Raw genomic sequence first — 17,484 nt, forward strand, 5'->3', positions numbered from 1 at the left:
TCCCTGTGGCGGGGATGTTGGGGACACAGCGGCTCCCCCCCGCAAGAAAACCCAAACCACGGGTAGGACGTGGCTTCAGCCGCCTGTGTTGGTCAGAGCTGCCTGTCCATTCGTGTCCCCCGTTCTGCTGCGGGGCTGCTGGGGACACAGCACCTCTGGCCCCCCCCCGCCCCCCCCAAAAAAACCCCAAACCGCGGGTGGGATGTGGTTTCAACTGCCCGCGTGAGACAATTCTGCCCCTCATTCGTGTCCCACCTTTTGTGGGGCTGTTGGGGACACAGCAGCTCCCTCTCCACCCAAAAGTCCGCATGGAACAGTGCTTCCTCCCCATGCGTCCCTCCCTTTCCTAGGGAGGACACCGCATCTCCCCCTGCAAAAAAAACCAAAACCAAAACAACCACGGGTGGGGTGTGACTTCCGCCACCAGCCTGGGACAGTGCTGTCCCCCACGTGCGTGTCCCCCCCCTTTCATAGTGGCGCTGCTGGGACAATGCAGCTTTCCCCGCAAAAAAAAAAACCAACCAAACAAAAAACGCGTGGGACAATGTTGTGTGTCCCCCCCCCTTCCGACCCCCCCCCGAATTTCTGGGGGGCCGTTGAGGACACCGCAGCTGCATTCCACCCCCAAAATAAAATCACGGGTGGGGTGTGCCCAGCCACCCGCGTGGGCCCCGGGGGAGGGACCCCCCCGGCGAGGCTGCAGCATCCGGGCCGGCCCCGCCACATCCTGCCGCCGGAAGGAGCCGCGGCCCCGGGACAACCCCCCCGGCGGTGACGTCATGCGGGGGCCCCCGCCAGGCGTGACGCCAGCCCCGCTCTGTGACGTCACGCGACGGGCGGGCGGCGCCGCTCCTGCGGGGAGGGGGATCCCCCCCCCCAACCCCCCCATTTCCCCGGTGTGACCCCCACCCTTCCCCCCGAGCCGCCCCGGTACGGGGTGGGGGCTCCGGTGGGTGCCGCCCCCCGCCCCGCCACGTCCCCGGGGGGGGACAGGGACACGCGGGGGGGACACGGACACGCGGGGCAGGGGGGTCGGCTCTGCCGCAGCGTCGGGGTGACCTTGTGCGGGGGGTGGCGGGTCTGCCCCGCGGGTCCCCCCCCCGGGGCGGGGCTCGGTGCCCCCCGGTGCCCCCCGCGGGGGCGGGGAGGGGCCGCCCCCGCCCCCGCCCAGCGCCGCCCGCAGCCGGGGCCGGGCCGCTCGGTGCGGGGCGGCCATAAATCACGGCGGGCAGAGCCCCCGCCCCGCCGCCGCCCCCGGGACCGGGCAGGGGGGGCCCAGCCCCGCCGCCGCCACCCCCGCCCCCAGCCCCTGCGGATGTGGCGGAGCGGCCCGGCCGCCCCGCACCGGCCCCGGCACCGGCCCCGGGGGGCCCCGCTCCGCCGAGCCCCGCACCCCGCCCCGCTTCCCGCCCGGCGCTGAGCCCCCGCCGCAGGTACGATCGCGCTCCGGGCACCGCGGAGGGGAGGAGGATGAGGATGAGGACGATGCTGCCACCGTCGGGGGAGGGGAGACCCTGCGGGGAGCCCTTTCCTCGCCACCCTCGGGGGTGCGGGGGGTCCCTTGGCACCTGCAGCCCCCCCGCCCAGGGAGCGGGTCGGGGGAGACGTGGCCCCGCTGCACCCCCAAGGGAGATGAGAGGGAGCTTCCTCGCTGCCCGGTGGGTGCCAGGGGGGTGGCCGTCACCCGCCGTCCCCCGCACACCGGGCGGGTGTCCTGACCTTGGCCGTGGGGCGGGGGCTGCGGCGGGGACGTGCTGGGTGGCTCTGCCCGGCTGCGGCCACCTCCGGGGACACACCAGTGTCCCCATGGTGCGGGGTGGGGGGGAAGGGCTGGCACTGGTTGGGGGGTGCAGGGCGTCCCCATCCCGGTCCCACGCCCGCGGTGCCACCGCCCGGCAGCCACCCGTCACCCCGGTCCCCTTCGCGGGGGGCTCCCGATCCCCATCATGAGAAGTGACAAGTCCCCACCATGGGGGGTGACAGTCCCGCGGCCTCGCGGGGCTGAGGCGTGGGGTGGCCAAGCCCAGGCTGTGCCGTTGCGGGGTGTTTTGGGGACTAGGACGGTGTGGCCCCCCCTCCCTGAGGTGCCAGCGGCGGGGACCACAGATTGCCCCCGATGTCCCCAGGCACTGCTGCAGGCACTCACTGCCTGCCCAGCATGGAGAAACCCTGCAGCCAGTGGACACCTCCCCTTCCCCATGCCTTTGTCACCCTGCTGTCACCACCTCCCCCAACCAGGGTCCCCATATGCCCCCATCCCGACGATGCTGCCGCACCCAGGGTGCTGATCCGCTGGGTGCTGGGGACCACCCTGCTGCTGTCCCCGCCTGCTCCAGCTGCGTCCCCAGGCAGGGGTGGCAGGGTCCCTGGTGCTGGCGGCACTGCTGTGGGGCTGCTCCCGGGGTGGGAGGGAGCTGGTGTCAGCCCTCTGCCAGGATCCCTATGGCTTCCACTTGCCCGGGAAGGGGGAACTGTGGCACCGGCCTCAGCTCGGGGACCACAGCCATGTCCACTCCTGGGGACACCTTTGGGAGCTGCCGCCAGCCCGGCTGGCGAGGGGTGACGGGTGCTGGAGGGACACAGTGACAAGATGGAGCTACCAGCAGGATGTGACCCCCCCACAAACCCGTCAGGCACCGGTGGGCTCCTGTGAGGAGTCGCTGTGGCAGTGCCAGCACCATCTGCAGTGGGACAAGGAGGGATGGCAGGTCCCACGGGGGCCCGCGTCCTGCCAGCAGCCGTGGGGACAATGACCCACATCCTGCCAACCCACCCACGCTGCCCTGGCACGGGGGGCTCCGGGGACTGCCCCCCGTCGCGGCGGTGCCAGCCTGCCGCTACCAATTGCCACGGCGGCGGAGACCGAGCCCTGCCTGCAGCGCTGGCATCACTCCCACTCCCCGAGCCCCGGGGTCACCATCCCCTGGCGATGGCACTGACATCCCTCACGGCCGCCATCCCCGAGCCCACCGCGCCGCGGGAGCCTCTGTCCCGCGGTCCCTCTGTGCTATTCCTGGCGGGTTTGGGGCTGGAAGGGGGATACACGACGCCCCGGCAATGCCAGCAGCCTGGAGACCTGGCACCCCGCCGGCTGTACCGGGGTCACCCCGGGTCCCCCAGCCGTGCCGGCGGCCAGGCAGAGTGGGGGGCCCAGGGGACCCCGGCCTGACTGGTGGAGATGGGGGGACTTCCCCCGCGCCCGGGCTCCATCCCAGCGGCCCCCACCCGGACTGGGAAGCCCCTGGGCCCAGCCCCGCGACGGACTGGTTTGAACTGGTGTGGCGGGGGGGAAGCTGGGCTGGGGCTGGGCTGGCAGCGCCTGGCGCGGGCAGGAGAGGCCATGGGGGGAGAGCAGGCAGGGGCAGGCAGGAGCGGGCAGGGGCCTCGCGCGGGGGCCGCAGGTGCTGGGGCGTCCGGCCAAGCCACCGCAGGGCTTGTCCCCGTCCCCATCCCGGCGGGGCCCCCGCGGCGCCCCGTTTCCCGAGGCCGCGTGGTTTGGCAGCCGCCTGCTCGCCCGCCCGCGGCCGCGCTGGGAGCCCTGGCGTCAGCGGCTGGAGGCCCCTTTCCCACCCGGCCCGCCCGGGGATGGCTGCGGTCCCCACCCAGCACCGCCCGCACCGGGACCCCCCAACCTCCCAACCCTGAGGACGTGAGGACACGACCGTCGTGGTGGGACCAGCCGTGACGCCTTGCCTGGCCCCAGTGCGGGACCACCGTGGCTGGGGGGCTGCCAGCACCCTGTCCCACTCCCTGGGCTGGGGGTCCTGCTGTGACACCCCAGCTGTGGGGTCCTGCCCCTGTGTCTGTCTGTCCCTAAGCTGTGCCACCAAGCTGTGGGGCACTTGGGGGTTTGCTGGAGCCCGAGGACCATGGTGGGGCTCTGGGTGGGGACACCCCATGGGCACATCCCGCAATGGGGCACAGGGTGAGGACCCCCCAGAGGGGAAGGATCCTTCTGTGGGCAGGCCCCATGGCCGGGAAAGCTCAGTGCTTGTCCCTGTCCCACTGAGATGGGGCAGCCTCCACAGCGGTGGGAGGAGGTGGATGCTCAGGCAGGGACCCCCCCCACTGGAGAGGAGGGACCCGACTATGGGGCTGACCCCACGGCCACGGGAGGCTCAGGGTGACGAGATGCCGTGGGGCAGCTCCTCCCACCCTGGGAGCCTGGGACAGGAATCCCCCCTGGGACCGGCCCCTCGGCCAGCACAGGGGTGCAGGCGGGGGGTTCCCCGCCCCGCCGCCCGGGCCCCATGCCCCCCGCGGCTCCTCCGCATTCCTCAGCGTCTGAGCCGGGCTGGACCCCCGCCAGCGCGGGGGGCCCCTCCGGCGGGGCAGGGCGGGGGACGGGCCCCCCGGGGCGGGGTGGGGACGGAGGGGGCCCCCCCGCTGCCACGTGTGCTGGGTGCGCCGTGCCCCCCGACACGGCCCCTCGGCCGCCCCCACCCTGCCCTGGGCGATGCGGGTGGCCGCGGGGGCACAGCCGGGGGACCGCATCGGCTCTGGCTCGGCCGCTCACTGCTGCAGCGAGCTGCCCGTTCTCAGCTGCCCGCCAGATGTGCGGCGGCCGAGCCACGAGGGTGGCATTGTGTTGTGCCATTCCATGCCATTCCATGCCACGCCGTGCGGCCGGCAGCCCCTGCCCGGCCCCGGCAGCGGCGGCGTTGGCCGGCGGGGAAGGGGCCCCGGCGGGGGAGGAAGCTCTGCCGCCTCCGGGGCTGGGGCCAGCGGGCTCGGCCGCCCGGGTCACCGCCGGGCTGATGGCCGCCACCGCCCTCCTCTGCCTCTGGGAAAGGCCTCGCTGGGGCAGGCCCGCGGGGACTGACAGACGGACGGATGGATGGAGGGACGGATGGGGGGGGGGGGCGGAATGGGGACACCACAGCTCCAGCGCCGCGGGTGCCCAGGGGATTTGGCAATCCCCGGCAAGGTTTGGTCACGGGCCAAGGGGCTGTGCCGGCGACACGGAGAGGACACACTGGGGACACCGAAGGGCCGGGGCGGGGCCGGGGGGGGCCGGTGCCATGCCCTGCCCTTTGCCCGCTGCGGGAGGGGGCCGCGGCAGGGTGGCCGGAAGGGACGGCACGGTCTCTGTGCCAGCACCGTGTCCTGCAGCCCGGGGCAGAGCGGGCATTGCCATGGGGCCGGGCTGGGCCGATGCTCTGCGTGGCACTGGTGCCCCGCACCCCTGTACTGACCCCTGGGTGTCCCCCGCAGAGTCCACCCCGGCACCATGCATTCCCTGGAGGAGCCCCTGGACCTCAAGCTGAGCATCTCCAAGCTGCGAGCTGCCCGCGAGAAGCGGGGCCCCTCCGGCCCCCGACCCCGCGCTCCCCAGCGCCCGGACACCCCGCCGGCCGGGGATGGCCGAGGGGGCAGCCGGGCGGGTCGCCGGGCCGTGCCAGCCTCGCCGTCCCCCGGGCTCCTGGGACACTCCAGGCTGGTGGAGCCGCGGGATGGACGCTTCCCGGCCGCCGTGCCGGTGGTGGACCTCAGCCTCTCGCCCCGCTCCGGGGGGGAGTCTCCGGCTGGCAGTGCGTCGCTGTCCCCTGAGCGCCAGGGCAGCGGGGACCTGCCCGGCCCCCTCACCCCACACGTAAGTACGGCCGTGACCCTCCCCCGAGGTGTCCCCAGCGATGGGGACTGTGCCCGGACGGCGTTCCCGACCTCGGCAGCATGCCTGGTGCTGCCGGTGTAAACACAGCCCGGGGTCAATGTCCTGCCTGGCCCCCCTGGTCCCCGACCCCAGAGGCATCCCCGGGGTGGCTCCTCGGAGGTCTATTTGGGGTGTCAAGGGGGGCCTCTATGGGGTTTTGGGGTCCCTGAGGGGGGGTGGCAGATCCAGGGGTTTTCTGGGCAGCCTGGGGTGATCTCGGGGGGAAGGGGGATCTCTGGGGGGTCTCTGGGAGGTTCTGGGGTTCCTGGGGGGCTGGGGGGAGTCTCTGGGAGGGCTCGGAGGGGTCTCTGGGGGTCTCCATGCAGCTTGGCCCTGTCCCCCACCGCTCCCCCATTCGGACTCTGCTCCAGGATTTCCAGTCCTTGCGCTACATCGATGGCCTCCCCAGCTCCTTCCAGTTCTTCCTGCCGCTGGGGGCTGGGGGGGCCCTGCACCTGCCCCCTGCCGCCTTCCTGCCCCCCAGCAAGGAGAAACGGCTCCCCCCCGAGCTGCCCCTGCCCAAGCAGCTCGTCTGCCGCTGGTCCAAGGTCAGCAGGGAGGGCTGGGGGCTGCGGGGGGTTATGGTGGCGGTGTGTGGGAGCTTTGAGGGTCTGGGGGTGGTGATGGGGGGCTGGGAGACCACATGGGCATTGCAAGGATGGGGGGCACGCGGGGTAATTTTGGGGCTGGGGAGAGGACATGGGGCTGGAAAGCCATGGTGGAGCTCTGTGGGGCTGTGGGCAAGTTTTGGGGCTGTGGGGCCAAGCAGGGCTGGAAAAGTGGTGATGGGGAGGTGGGGGCTGTGCAGAGGTGCTGGGGGGTGATATGGGGCTGGGGGTCATGCAAAGGGCTGTTTCCATTTCCCCAAATGCTGATGCTGCTGCGCAGGGGGTGCGGGTGGGAGTTGGGATGGGATGGGGGGCAGGGGCTGGCCATGATGGGGGGATGGGCCCCCCTTGGTGCCCACCCCGCTGGGCTCCCTCACCCCCAGCCTCTTGCCCACAGTGCAACCAGTTCTTCGACCTCCTGCAAGACCTGGTGGACCATGTCAATGACTTCCACGTCAAACCCGAGAAGGACGCGGGGTACTGCTGCCACTGGGAGGGCTGTGCCCGCCATGGCAGGGGCTTCAATGCCAGGTGGGCAGGGGGGATCTCTGGGGCCTCTGGAGTCTCTGCTGTGGGGAGGCAGGAGCCTGGCACTGGGGCTATGCAGGGGAAGCCTCCATCCATCTCTCCATTCATCCACTCATCTGTCCATCCCTCCCTCCCTCTCATGCAGGGGGTGAGGTCCTGGGGGGCTGGATGACTGTGCTGGCCTGGATGTCCCCATCCTCCCACCCCATAGCCAAGGCACGGGGCAAGGACTCGCCCTGGAAGTCAGGGCTCACCCCCCTCCCTAGCGTTCCCTCCCCGATGCTTCCACGGGCAGATGGTGATAGGACAAGGGCGAACAGTTTTAAACTAAAAGAGGAGAGATTTAGATGGGATTTTGGGAGGAAATTTTTCCCTGTGAGGGTGGGGAGGCCCTGGCACAGGTTGCCCAGAGCAGCTGTGGCTGCCCCGTCCCTGGAAGTGCCCAAGGTTGGATGGGGCTTGGAGCAACCTGGGATAGTGGAATGTGTCCCTGCCCATGGCAGGGGGTTGCAATGATACGAGCTTTAAGGTGTTCCCAACCCATTCCATGACTCTGTGATTGCCCCAAACCCGGCAGGTACAAGATGCTGATCCACATCCGGACGCACACCAACGAGAAGCCGCATCGCTGCCCCACCTGCAACAAGAGCTTCTCCCGCCTGGAGAACCTGAAAATCCACAACCGCTCGCACACAGGTCAGCGCAGCCCCTGCACTGCCCTCACCAGGGGAGCGGGGGGCTCGGGGGATCACAGGGGACACGGCAGGGCTGGTGCCCCCGGCAGACCCGGTGCTGTCCCACAGGTGAGAAGCCCTACATCTGCCCCTACGAAGGCTGCAACAAGCGTTACTCCAACTCCAGCGATCGCTTCAAGCACACCCGCACCCACTACGTGGAGAAGCCCTACTCCTGCAAGATGCCGGGCTGCCACAAACGCTACACCGACCCCAGCTCCCTCCGCAAGCACATCAAAGCCCACGGCCATTTTGTGTCCCCTGAGCACCCGGAGATGCTCAAGGTCCACCCGCCTCCCAAAACGCCCCTGGGCTCGGCGGAGGTGCCCTACGTTAACGGGGCGCAGCTCGTCATCCCCAACCCCGCTGCCCTCTTCGCTCCGCCGGGGCTGCCGGCGCTGCCCATCCCTTTGGCACCGGCACCCCTCGACCTCAGCGCCCTGGGCTGCGGGGCTGCGGGCGCCCTGCCCGGCCTGCCCGGCCCCGTCCTGCCCCTCAACGGCGGCCCCTTGAACTTGGCCAAGAGCCCGCTGCTGCCCTCGCCCTTCGCGGCGGGGCTGGGGCTGCCCGTCATGTCGCTGCTGGCCGGCGGGGCCAAGGCCGAGGGGGAGAAGGGCAGCGGGGCTGAGGGGCGGCCGCCCAAGGCGGGCAAGGGGCTGGAGAGCCGGAAGGAGAGGGGCGAAAGGACGGAGCCGGGGCGGCCGCGGGTGCCCCCCGAGAGCCTGGCCCTGCTGCCGGGGGCCGTGCTCGACCTCTCGGCCGGTGTCAGCTCGGGGGGCAGCCCCGAGGCGCTGCCCCCCGGCTGGGTGCTCATCCCCCCCGGCTCCCTGCTGCTCAAACCCGCCGCTGTCAACTGAGGGGCCCGACGATGCCCGGGGCCAGCCGCCGGCCCCGTGGGCAGATCTCGCTCCCTGGGGACGGGGGGCATGGCCCTCTCCTCCCCGTGCAGCCCCGGCGGGGCCTCGCTCGTGCTTTTACCCGTCACGAAAGAAGAACGGACTCTTCTGAGAAAAGCAATAATCCCTCGGCGGCCGGAGCCGGCTGCGACCCCGTGCTGGGGGCAGGTGGGGCACAGGGGGGTCCCCCTGCTCCCCCCGGCCCTGGGCAGCCGGATACGCCGCTATTTATTTCTCGACCAGCCCCCTGCTCCGACAGGGTCCCGCTTGGGCTCTCCTGCTTCCGCTGACTCGGCGTCTCCCTGCCCGAGGCCCCAGTGCTGCTGTGGGGGGCCGCAGCCCCCAGGCTCCCGCCGCACGGACAGCGGGGTGACAGCCGGGGGACCACCCGCTCCCGCAGTCCCGAGCCGTGCCCGGCCGTGCCATCCCACCCGGCATGGCCAGCACGGCGGCGGGCAGTGCCGCGGCCACGGCACCCTTGCCGGGCCCAGCTGGCTGGGCACTCGCCGGCCTGGCGCCGCCCGCGCCCTCCCTCCCTCCCTCCCTCCCCACGGCCGCCCCCGTCCCACCGCCTCCCCGGCCCTCCCGTGACAAGGCACACGGCCGCGTGTGCTGCTCGCCGGGGCACAGCCCCCTCTAGCTACGTTCATACCTAACCACGCACCGCGAGCGCATGCGGGCAGCACGGGCACGGCCGGCACCGGCTGCCGGGCACCCACTCCTCGGGATGCCCCGGTGGGATGCTCCCGGGGGAGCCCCCGGCCGTGGGGCAGCGTGCCCAGCCTCAGCGCGGGCGCGGCTCGGAGCCTCCCCCGGGGGTCACACGTACGTCCCGCTCACTCCGAGCCACGGGGGTCTCCCCAAGTGCTGCCCTTCCGTGCTGAAGGAGCCCCCCGTGCCCCGCAGGGAGCCGGTCTCCCTGCCCTCACCGGCGGCCGCCCAGCGCTGCCCTTGCCCAGCATGGCCACGGGCCCTCGACCAGGCCGCCCCGGCCGGTGAAACGTCTCCTCGCTCCTCGTTGGTTTGTTGTTGCACATTCCAGGACATCAGTATTTTAACGGTCTCGAAGTGCCTTTCTATCGTAGTTTCTGGGTTGTTTTTATTTTCCTCCTGTTGGGCTCCATCGCTGTTAGCGTAGCGTGTAAGGACTGCACAAGTACGAGATAAGCTAACGACTGTAACACTATATTCGTCCAGGGGAGAGGAAGTTTATTAAGAAAACAATAAAGTGAAGTTGAAGTAAGTTCCTGTTTCAGTCCCGTGGTCACGGTGGCAGCGGTGAGGAGCCCGTGCTGGGGGCAGAGGGGTGCAGGGGGGGATGGGTGTGACCTTGGGGGCATGGCTGGCTCTGCCTGACCCCCAGCTGTGTCCCCATCCTCCAGCTCAAGCAGCCTCAGCACCAGTGAAACTGCCAGGGTCTGCAGGGCGAGCTGCAGGTGGGGACAGCCACAGCGTGTCCCCTCACAGCCCCTCACCCTGACCCAGCAGTCATCCACACGGGGAGAAGGTAATGGCACAGCACTCCCAGGGTATGGAGCCAGAGGTAGCCAGGCACTCAATCCAAGAGCATCCAACCTCCCCACCAAAAATAGCTCCTGCAGCCTCCCCCAGTGCCATTTGAGCCCTGGCAATCTCAATGCCCTGGGGACACCCCTTCTTCCCCAGCTGCCTCCTCCTCCTCCCCTGGGAAAACGCAGCCCCTCTCAGAGGCTGATCCCTCTGGGATCCCTCGGGGCAGCACTGGGCAGGCAGGTCCCCACTCCCTCCCCGGGTGTGGAGCAGCCAGGCCAGGTGCTGGAGGACACGGTGTTTATTGGCTACCTATAAGTTAAGGGTGAGGGACACGGGGGGCAGGGGTGGCAGGAGTCACGTCTCGGCTTTCTGCCCCTTCTCCTTGTCGCCCTTGGCCTGGATGCGCAGCTCCTCGTCCAGCCGCTCCTTGGCTCTCACCACCTGTGGGACATGGGGTGACATGGAGGGATGGGGTGACACGGAGGGATGAGGTGCCCCCTGCTCTCCCTGCCTCATCCACAGGGATACTCAGACCTGCCTGTCCCAAAACCCAGGCAGGGGAAGGTGCAGCCTCCGCTCCCAGTGCTCACCTTGGACTGCAGGTAGAAGGAGCCTCCCACTGATTTGTCATTCACCTTGAACAAGTGGTCGTAGTTCTGCGGAGAGAAGCTCTGGGTCAGAGTCACCTCCACCCTCGTCATTCCCACTCCCAAGCCCTGGGAGCCTCCCACTCCCCACAGCATTGCTGAAGAGTGATCCTGGGGACACGGCTGGCTCTGCCTGACACCCCTTGTGAGTCCCCATGTTCCCAGCTGGGCACCTCCAGTGATAGCACATCCCTTCCCTGAGCAGCCCTGCTGGGCAGATGCAGAGGCCAAGCCCAGAGGGCTGCTCCAGCTGGGGCAGGGAATTCTCAAACTGAGATTAACTGGGCCCAGGACAGCACAGCTGTAACCCCCATGCACAGCAGCACCCTTGGAGAGGACAGGGCCCTGCCAGCACCGTCCCTCCCCGGCTCCGAGGAAGCTCTACCTTCTGGATCTCCTCAGGGTTGAGGTTGGAGACGTTAAGGATCTGCTGAGCTTCCTGGAGGCTGATGCCGATGATCCTGGAGGCGGCAGCGGACTGGGGCCTCTCGGAGCGTCCTCGTGCATTGGCTGCTGCCTGGCTCGCTGGAGACACCCAGGCCCTGAGTCCCCACGCTGCCCCCGCCATCCCCAGCCTTCAGGGGGGCCAGGCAGCAAAGCCTGTGGACTTTGAGGTGCTCAGACCCCGGTGTTCCCCTCTGTCCCCATCCAGCCACCCCTGGGGTCATCTGGATGCCGTCCCAGTGGCAGGGAGGTGGCAGGGACAAGGCAGGCACCGTTTGCTACAGGCAAGGCAGGGCTGGGGCTGCCACATCCCAGGGATTATCCCGCTCTGCCCTTTGGGGTGCTGGGATCTCTGGGAGCCTGGCAGCGGTGCCAGGGCCAGGATGGAGCCTGGGAAGGCTGCTGGGAGCCCAGCTTGGGATGAAACACCATCAGGCCAGTGCTGGGATGCGGGTGCTGTCACCCTGAGCAACCTGGCAGCGTCCCCTGCGGGCACGGCTGGGGATGGGGAGCACTGGGATGCTCTGGGAAGGGTGGGGATGTGCAGCAGTGCCCAGCAGGGCAGTGTGGGCACACGGAGCACATAGACCAGCATCCCAGCTCCTACCTGCAAACTCCTGGCGCAGCGCCCGCATGAAGGCCCGTCCCACCACCTGGGCCCCCACCAGAATGATCTGTGCCAGGTACTTGGCCTGCGGGGACACCCTGCTGTCACAGCCACCACGGGCCCTGTTCCCACATGGCTCCTCTGCCCTGCCACCTCCCCAGGGGCCCTGCACAACCCTGACCCTGACACCTCTCCCCATTCCCTGCGGGTCTGCTCTGACCCTCCCTGGCTACTGTCATGGCCGTGCCTGGCCCTGTCCCCCCTCCCCATGCCCTGTCTCCCCTCCTCTGTCCTTGTCCCCCCACCCTGCGATCCCTTTCCCAGACCCCGTCCCCTCCCCAGGCCCTGTCCCCCCTCCCCTGTCTCTGTTCCCCGTCCCCATGCCTTGTCCCCTCTCCCCTGGTCCTATGACCCCCTCCGCTGTCCCTGCTTCCCTTCCATCGGCCCTGTCCCCCCTCCTCTGTCCCTGTCACCCCTCCCCATGCCCCCTTCCCCCTTCTCTGGTCCTGTGACCCCCTCCCTCGTCCCTTTCCTCTCTCCACTGGCCCTGGCCCTCCCGGAACCAGCTGCTTCGCACATTCCCAAGCCCGCTGCCCCTCCCCGGGCCCTGTCCAGCCCACCTCTGCTCCCCGTCCCCGAAGTGCCCCCGCCCCGTCCCCCCGTCCCCTCTCACCATGTCCCCGCCGCCGCTTCCGCCCCGGCGGTCACGTGGCCGGGGGTGACGGTCACGGCGGACACCGAGACGGCGCCGGCGCGGGCGGAGCGTCCCCTCGGCAGGCACAGCGCCCTCTGGCGGTCTCCCCGCGCGGGAGGCCCGGCGGGTGGGGCGCGACTTCCCCGGCCCCGTTCCCCTGTTCCCCCGGTCCCCGCGTCCCCCCCAACCCCGGCCCCTGTGTTATCTGGATACCCGTCCTGTTTCCCCTCGGCGCCGGTCCCCGTATTTCCCCCTACGGCGGTCCCTGTGTTCTCCCCGATCTCCGTGTCCCACGGTGTCGGTCCCTGTGTCCACCCGAAGCCGGTCCTTGTATACCCCGGACCCCGGTCCGCCTCGGTGCCTGCGTTCCCCTCGGTTATCGTGTCCCCCCGCTGTCGGTGCCTGTGTCACCCCGGTCCTCGTGTCCCCCTGGAGCCGGTCCCTGTGTCCCCCCATCCCCGGTCCCTGTGTCGCCCCCGGTCCACGTGCCCCCTTGTTCCCTCTGTGTCCCCCATCCCCGGGTCCTCCCCCCGGTGTCCCAGGATCACGGCAGGACACGGTGCTGGTGCAGCGGCTTTAATAGCGGGTCCTGCCCGCGGCGGGCCCTGCGCCTCCTCCTCCTCTTCCTCCTCCTCCCCCTCCTGGTCCCCCCGCCGGGCCCGGCGGGTGCGGGGGGTCCCGGGAGCTCCTGGGGGTGCCGGCTTCAGCCTAGTCCTGCGGGAGGCCGAGGGGTGAGGGGCACGGCGGGGCCGGGTGCGACCCACCCGGGGGTCGTGTGTCCCCCCTCCCGCACTCACCCACTCGTCCTCGTCCACGCCCTCGAAGGAGTCCTGGGGCAGCGGGTCGTCCCTGTTGCCCAGCCGGGCCACCATGGCATTGAGGAGCTGTGAGGAGAGGCCGGGCAGAGCCGTGGGGTGCGGGGCATCACCCCCGGCCCCGCCACAGGGTGGTCATCCCAGAACCCACCTCCTCCTTCTTCTGCTCATCAGTCTTCTCCTCCAGGTACACAGAGGCAGGGACGAACTTCCGAGCCGGAGCTTCTTTTGGGGCCTCACTCACTGTGAGAGTGGTGTCACCATGGGGCAGGAGAGCTTCACCCCACTGACTAAAGCCCTCCCCAGCCATCCCTGAGGGCTAGGCGTCCTCGCCCAGCCCCTGCACCCACCTGGCACCATGTCTGCGGGGCGCAGGCTGGCGCGGCGCTGCTGCCCGTCCTGCCCGTCCAGCCAGGCACCTGCACCCAGGGCTGGCTCCCACCACATGCGGGTCGGCGGGTAGAGATCGTCCTGGAAATACTCCTTCTGTGGGGGCAAGGGGTGCTCAGGGGGGTGCCCTGCCTCCTGTCCCTCTCCCAAAATACAGCCAGGCCCCCCCGCCACCTACCTTGACGCGCGGCACGTGGAAAGCCACAGGCTCCAGGGTGCTCTGCCCCAGGCGCAGCGCCCGGGCGAACTCCACCTCCCGCACCTCGCACACTGTTTTGGGCAGGAAGACGAAGCCCTGGTGGGGTGGGGGTGTGAGTGGGGTCTGGGAGCACAGGTAGGGGGTCAGAGACAGGCAGCACATCCCCCGTTTACCTTGTGGGGTTCGTTGGAGGTGAAGCTGTTGCACTCGAGGAAATAGGGGGGCTCGGGGGTCACTTCGTACAGGAAGACTCTGGTGTCACCCTGGGGATGGAGTGAGATGGGGGCTGTCAGGGGACATGGAGGGTCCCTCCACACTGTGGGGTGCTGTAGGCAGGGAGCCCCACAGTTTTTTGGAGGGCAAGCTCTCGCCTTGCCGGTGAGGAAGACGACGCTGGTATCCTCATCGTAAAAGGGCAGGAGGGTGGAAGGGGCCACGTCCAGGCCAAGGACAGATAAGGGTCCTTCAGGCAGGGCCTGTGCCCGGTACAGGAGGATCCTCCTCTCGCTGCGGCTGTGGGGAGGGGACAATGAGAGCAAGCACAGCGTCCCTGGTGACCCCTGCCCTGGCATGCATCCCCCTCTTTACCTGTCAAAGCCGGACACCAGGAGGTAGTCACCACCACAAACCCAAACCAGGCGCGCTCCGCGTCCCCCTTCGGGACCTGGGCCCTCCTGCATGGGGGTGAAGGTCACCCTGCCTGCTCCGACAGAGCTGGGGTTGCAGTCATGTGCCCACAGGGAGGGTTTCCTGCCCACACCCCCAGCTCTCCAGGCTGTCCCCAGGGCTGTGATTGTACCTGTTGAGGCTGAGAGCTGCGCCGTGGCTCGTAGAGCCGTATCCGCCCGTCTTTGCTCACCGTTGCCAGCTTCTTCCCATCTGGGCTCCAAGCCATGCTGAAAATCTGGAGAGACAGATGTTGTGCCCCTGCAAATGTCCCAAAGATGCCTCTCAGGTGTCCCTGGATTTGTCATCCCTTACCTGATCCGTGTGTCCCCGCAGGCACAAGACTTCCTGCCTGGCGCTCAGCTCCCAGATCCGCACGGTCATGTCGTAGGAGGAGGAAACCAGGAGATCGGATGCCATGGGATGGAAGCGGATGGAGTAAATCTTTTCCGTGTGACCTGGTGAGGTTCAGTAGTGCGTGGTTGTCCCCAGCTGTGGGTGCAACCAGGCTGGTTTGTCCCCAGTTTGGGGTGTTCAGTGTGTCCCCTCACCTCGGAGAATAGCTTCAGGCTCCCGCAGGGTCTCCTGCAGCCCTCCTTCAGGGATCCGCCACAGCCGGATCCTGGCGTCCTCGCCCGCTGTGCACCAGGAGGGATGGGCAGTGGTTAATGTGGTGATCTGGCACGCCTGGAGCTGGGGCACCCTCCTGGCCCCACCACACGTACCGACAGCGAGGCGCTGCGGGTCGAAGGGGTCCCAGGTGAGGTCAGCCACTGCCGCGCCATTCTGGATGGTGGGCACGGCCGCGTCGGGGAGACGGCCAGGCTTGGAGAGCTGCAGGACAGAGCCGGGGGTCACCAGCATGGCACACACGGCACCGTGCCGGCCTCCACGCCACACCGGGGTACCTCGAGGACGGCGATCTGGCCGCCGGCAGAGAGCAGGGGCAGGGCAACGCGCTGGTGGTTGGCGCAGAAGCCGTCGCACTCGCCCGGCGTGGTGAGGCTGAGCCCCCGCAGGTTGGTGAGGTGGCAGTCGCGGTGCAGCACCCGGCCCTGCGCGTGCCGGAAGCGGGAGCTGGGCCCTGGAGCGGGCGAGGGGTGGGTGAGCGCCCTGAATCCCCCCTGTGGGGCACCCCGAGCCCACCCCACTGCCTGCTCACCCAAAATGCTCTGCAGGGACTTCTGGCTGGGGCTGCTGGCAAAGCCGCTGGAGGGGCCGGTGCTGGCTGAGAGCGAGGTGGCCGCGCTGCCTGGTGAGGCCAGTGAGGATGGTGAGGAGTAGCCACTGGCTTCCTATGGGAGAGAGAGCCAGTGGGCAGGGGGTGCTGGCACCCCAGCCTTGGCCTGTGGGATGAGGGCAGCAGGGACCCGACCCCACAGCATTCAGAGCACTCTTCCAGCGCCCCGTGCTCACACTCTGGTCCGCGTCAGTGTGGCCGGTGTCGGCATCGGTGTGGCTGGTGCCGGTGTCTGTGTGGCCAGTGCTGGTGGGGCTGGTGCCAGCAATGATGGGGGACGTGAAGGTCTCCGTGGGTCTCCGTGCAGGGTGCAGGCTCACCCTCCCCACCTGCATTGAGCACAACGGTGGGCATGGGACAGTGGCAATGCCACCAGCAAGGACACCCCCCCTGGATGACACTGACCTGCTGGCTGTCCCCTGCCCACCAGCCTTGGGCATCGGTGGCTGGCAGCATCCCCGTGCAGTCAGGGAACAGATCCTCATGGAACTCCTGGACAGACTGTGGGAGAGGGGATGGGGCGAGGTGGGTGTTCCCAAAATCCCACAGCCTCTGTCCTGCCGCAGCTGGGGCACCCCTGGACACCCCCAGACATTTCCAGCACCCAGACCCCACTACCCACCACCCAAATTTCAGCTGCTTAAAGTGCCCAGCACCCACTGCACAGCAGCACCCACTGCACAGCAGCACCCAGCAAGTGGCACCCAGCTGTCAGCACCCACGCTCCAGCACCCCAATCCTGCATGCAGCACCCGGCTTCCCAAATCCAGTACCCAGACTCTGCAACCCACCATCAGCACCCAGGTTTGACCTCCATTCCTGCTGTTCCCAGGCTGGGGAGTGGGGTCTCACTGCAGCCAGGTCCTTTTTGTCACCCAGTGCTGGTGAGGTGTGACCCGTGAGATGACACCAGGCACCTTTGGGACAGTGCCACCCGCAGGGCCTCCTTACCTTGCGTGGCACCAGGAAGCTGACGGGGACAAGGGCGGTGTCAGTGAGCTGCAGGACACGGAGCACCTCGCAGGCCATGACATCCAGGGCCAGGCGTGGCACAGCCGCCAGGCCCCGCGTGCTGCCCTCTGTCCGGCACTGGGTCACTGGGGGACAGGCAGGGTGGCTGTGGGGTGGGTGGCCAGGCAGTGGTGAGCCCCCCGGGATGGTGGGACGGGACCTGCTTACCCTGGGTGAGTGCTGGCTGTGTGGGGGCCACCTCGAAGCAGTACAGGAGGTTTTCTCCCTGAAAGAAAGGTGGTGGGGACAGGGAATGAGCAGGGCTGTACAAAGCACCCCACTGGCGCACCCACATGCACCCTCCTGTACTCCACTGGTGCACCCACATGCACCTCACTACACCCCCCTGCATCCTCCTGTCCCCCCAGTGCCTCCCTAACCCTCCAGCCACGGGAACTCACCTTCCCTGCCAGCACCAGCAGCCCCGTGTCGGCGTCGTACAGCGGGATGGTCACCCTGCAAGGGAAGGGGGGTGCTGAGCTGGGGGCCCCCATGGGCACAGCACCCCAACGGATGTGGGGCTGCATCCTGTTCCCCCACTGGTGCACACCCCAAACCCGGTCCTGGGGAAGTGTGGAGCAGGATCAGGCCATGCTGTGATGGGAGGGCAGCACCGGTGCTGGGGGCTGCAGGGTGCTGGGCTGGTCCCCAAATGACAACCCTCACTGTCCCACCCTGGGCTGGCAGGTTGGCAGCAGGATGTCACTGCCACCTGCTTCCAGCCCCGGCTGCACAGTGCCCGCTGTGAAGCCGTGCCCAGCCCTGGGGCATCCTGCTCCCTGCCCTGCTCCCTGTGCCCGGCCATGGCACCCGGCCTCGCTCGGGGAAGCCTCTGGCATC

General features: G+C 69.0%; 3 protein-coding genes across 6 annotated transcripts in view; 1 reads left to right on the forward strand and 2 right to left on the reverse strand.

Annotated features, from left to right (window-relative positions):
- Positions 1 to 1,391: 1,391 nt before the first annotated feature.
- On the forward strand, positions 1,392 to 9,662 carry GLIS2 (GLIS family zinc finger 2). Its single transcript, XM_039560450.1, has 6 exons — positions 1,392 to 1,433; positions 5,215 to 5,593; positions 6,025 to 6,201; positions 6,659 to 6,792; positions 7,367 to 7,485; positions 7,593 to 9,662. The coding sequence occupies exons 2-6, from the start codon at positions 5,231 to 5,233 to the stop codon at positions 8,378 to 8,380; spliced, it is 1,581 nt and encodes a 526-aa protein (XP_039416384.1). The 5' UTR covers positions 1,392 to 1,433; positions 5,215 to 5,230; the 3' UTR covers positions 8,381 to 9,662.
- Positions 9,612 to 12,461, reverse strand: PAM16 (presequence translocase associated motor 16). 2 transcript variants are annotated; one of them, XM_039560452.1, is made up of 5 exons: positions 12,303 to 12,461; positions 11,630 to 11,714; positions 10,964 to 11,103; positions 10,522 to 10,587; positions 9,612 to 10,372 (listed from the first exon to the last, which is right to left on the reverse strand). In XM_039560452.1, the coding sequence occupies exons 1-5, from the start codon at positions 12,303 to 12,305 to the stop codon at positions 10,286 to 10,288; spliced, it is 381 nt and encodes a 126-aa protein (XP_039416386.1). In that variant the 5' UTR covers positions 12,306 to 12,461; the 3' UTR covers positions 9,612 to 10,285. The 2 variants fall into 2 exon arrangements, with proteins under 2 accessions (XP_039416386.1, XP_010390424.1); XM_010392122.3 differs by lacking the exon at positions 12,303 to 12,461 and having other exon boundaries at positions 11,630 to 11,868.
- Positions 12,462 to 12,883: 422 nt separating this feature from the next.
- The window catches only part of LOC104684949 (coronin-7-like), a 36,158-nt gene continuing 31,557 nt past the window's right edge, over positions 12,884 to 17,484 (reverse strand). For all 3 annotated transcript variants that reach the window (XM_039560445.1, XM_039560446.1, XM_039560448.1), the window contains 19 exons: positions 17,046 to 17,100; positions 16,813 to 16,870; positions 16,585 to 16,730; positions 16,039 to 16,134; positions 15,810 to 15,962; positions 15,556 to 15,688; positions 15,302 to 15,477; positions 15,119 to 15,227; positions 14,945 to 15,031; positions 14,709 to 14,851; positions 14,527 to 14,631; positions 14,316 to 14,401; positions 14,099 to 14,240; positions 13,901 to 13,990; positions 13,707 to 13,823; positions 13,489 to 13,624; positions 13,290 to 13,381; positions 13,121 to 13,207; positions 12,884 to 13,037 (listed from right to left, as the gene is read on the reverse strand). In XM_039560445.1, the coding sequence (XP_039416379.1) occupies positions 13,032 to 13,037; positions 13,121 to 13,207; positions 13,290 to 13,381; positions 13,489 to 13,624; positions 13,707 to 13,823; positions 13,901 to 13,990; positions 14,099 to 14,240; positions 14,316 to 14,401; positions 14,527 to 14,631; positions 14,709 to 14,851; positions 14,945 to 15,031; positions 15,119 to 15,227; positions 15,302 to 15,477; positions 15,556 to 15,688; positions 15,810 to 15,962; positions 16,039 to 16,134; positions 16,585 to 16,730; positions 16,813 to 16,870; positions 17,046 to 17,100 (2,017 nt within the window). In that variant the 3' untranslated portion in view covers positions 12,884 to 13,031. The remainder of the gene's footprint in view (positions 13,038 to 13,120; positions 13,208 to 13,289; positions 13,382 to 13,488; positions 13,625 to 13,706; positions 13,824 to 13,900; positions 13,991 to 14,098; positions 14,241 to 14,315; positions 14,402 to 14,526; positions 14,632 to 14,708; positions 14,852 to 14,944; positions 15,032 to 15,118; positions 15,228 to 15,301; positions 15,478 to 15,555; positions 15,689 to 15,809; positions 15,963 to 16,038; positions 16,135 to 16,584; positions 16,731 to 16,812; positions 16,871 to 17,045; positions 17,101 to 17,484) is intronic.

This window comes from Corvus cornix, chromosome 14 (assembly GCF_000738735.6).
Source record: "Corvus cornix cornix isolate S_Up_H32 chromosome 14, ASM73873v5, whole genome shotgun sequence".
Lineage (NCBI taxonomy): Eukaryota > Metazoa > Chordata > Aves > Passeriformes > Corvidae > Corvus > Corvus cornix.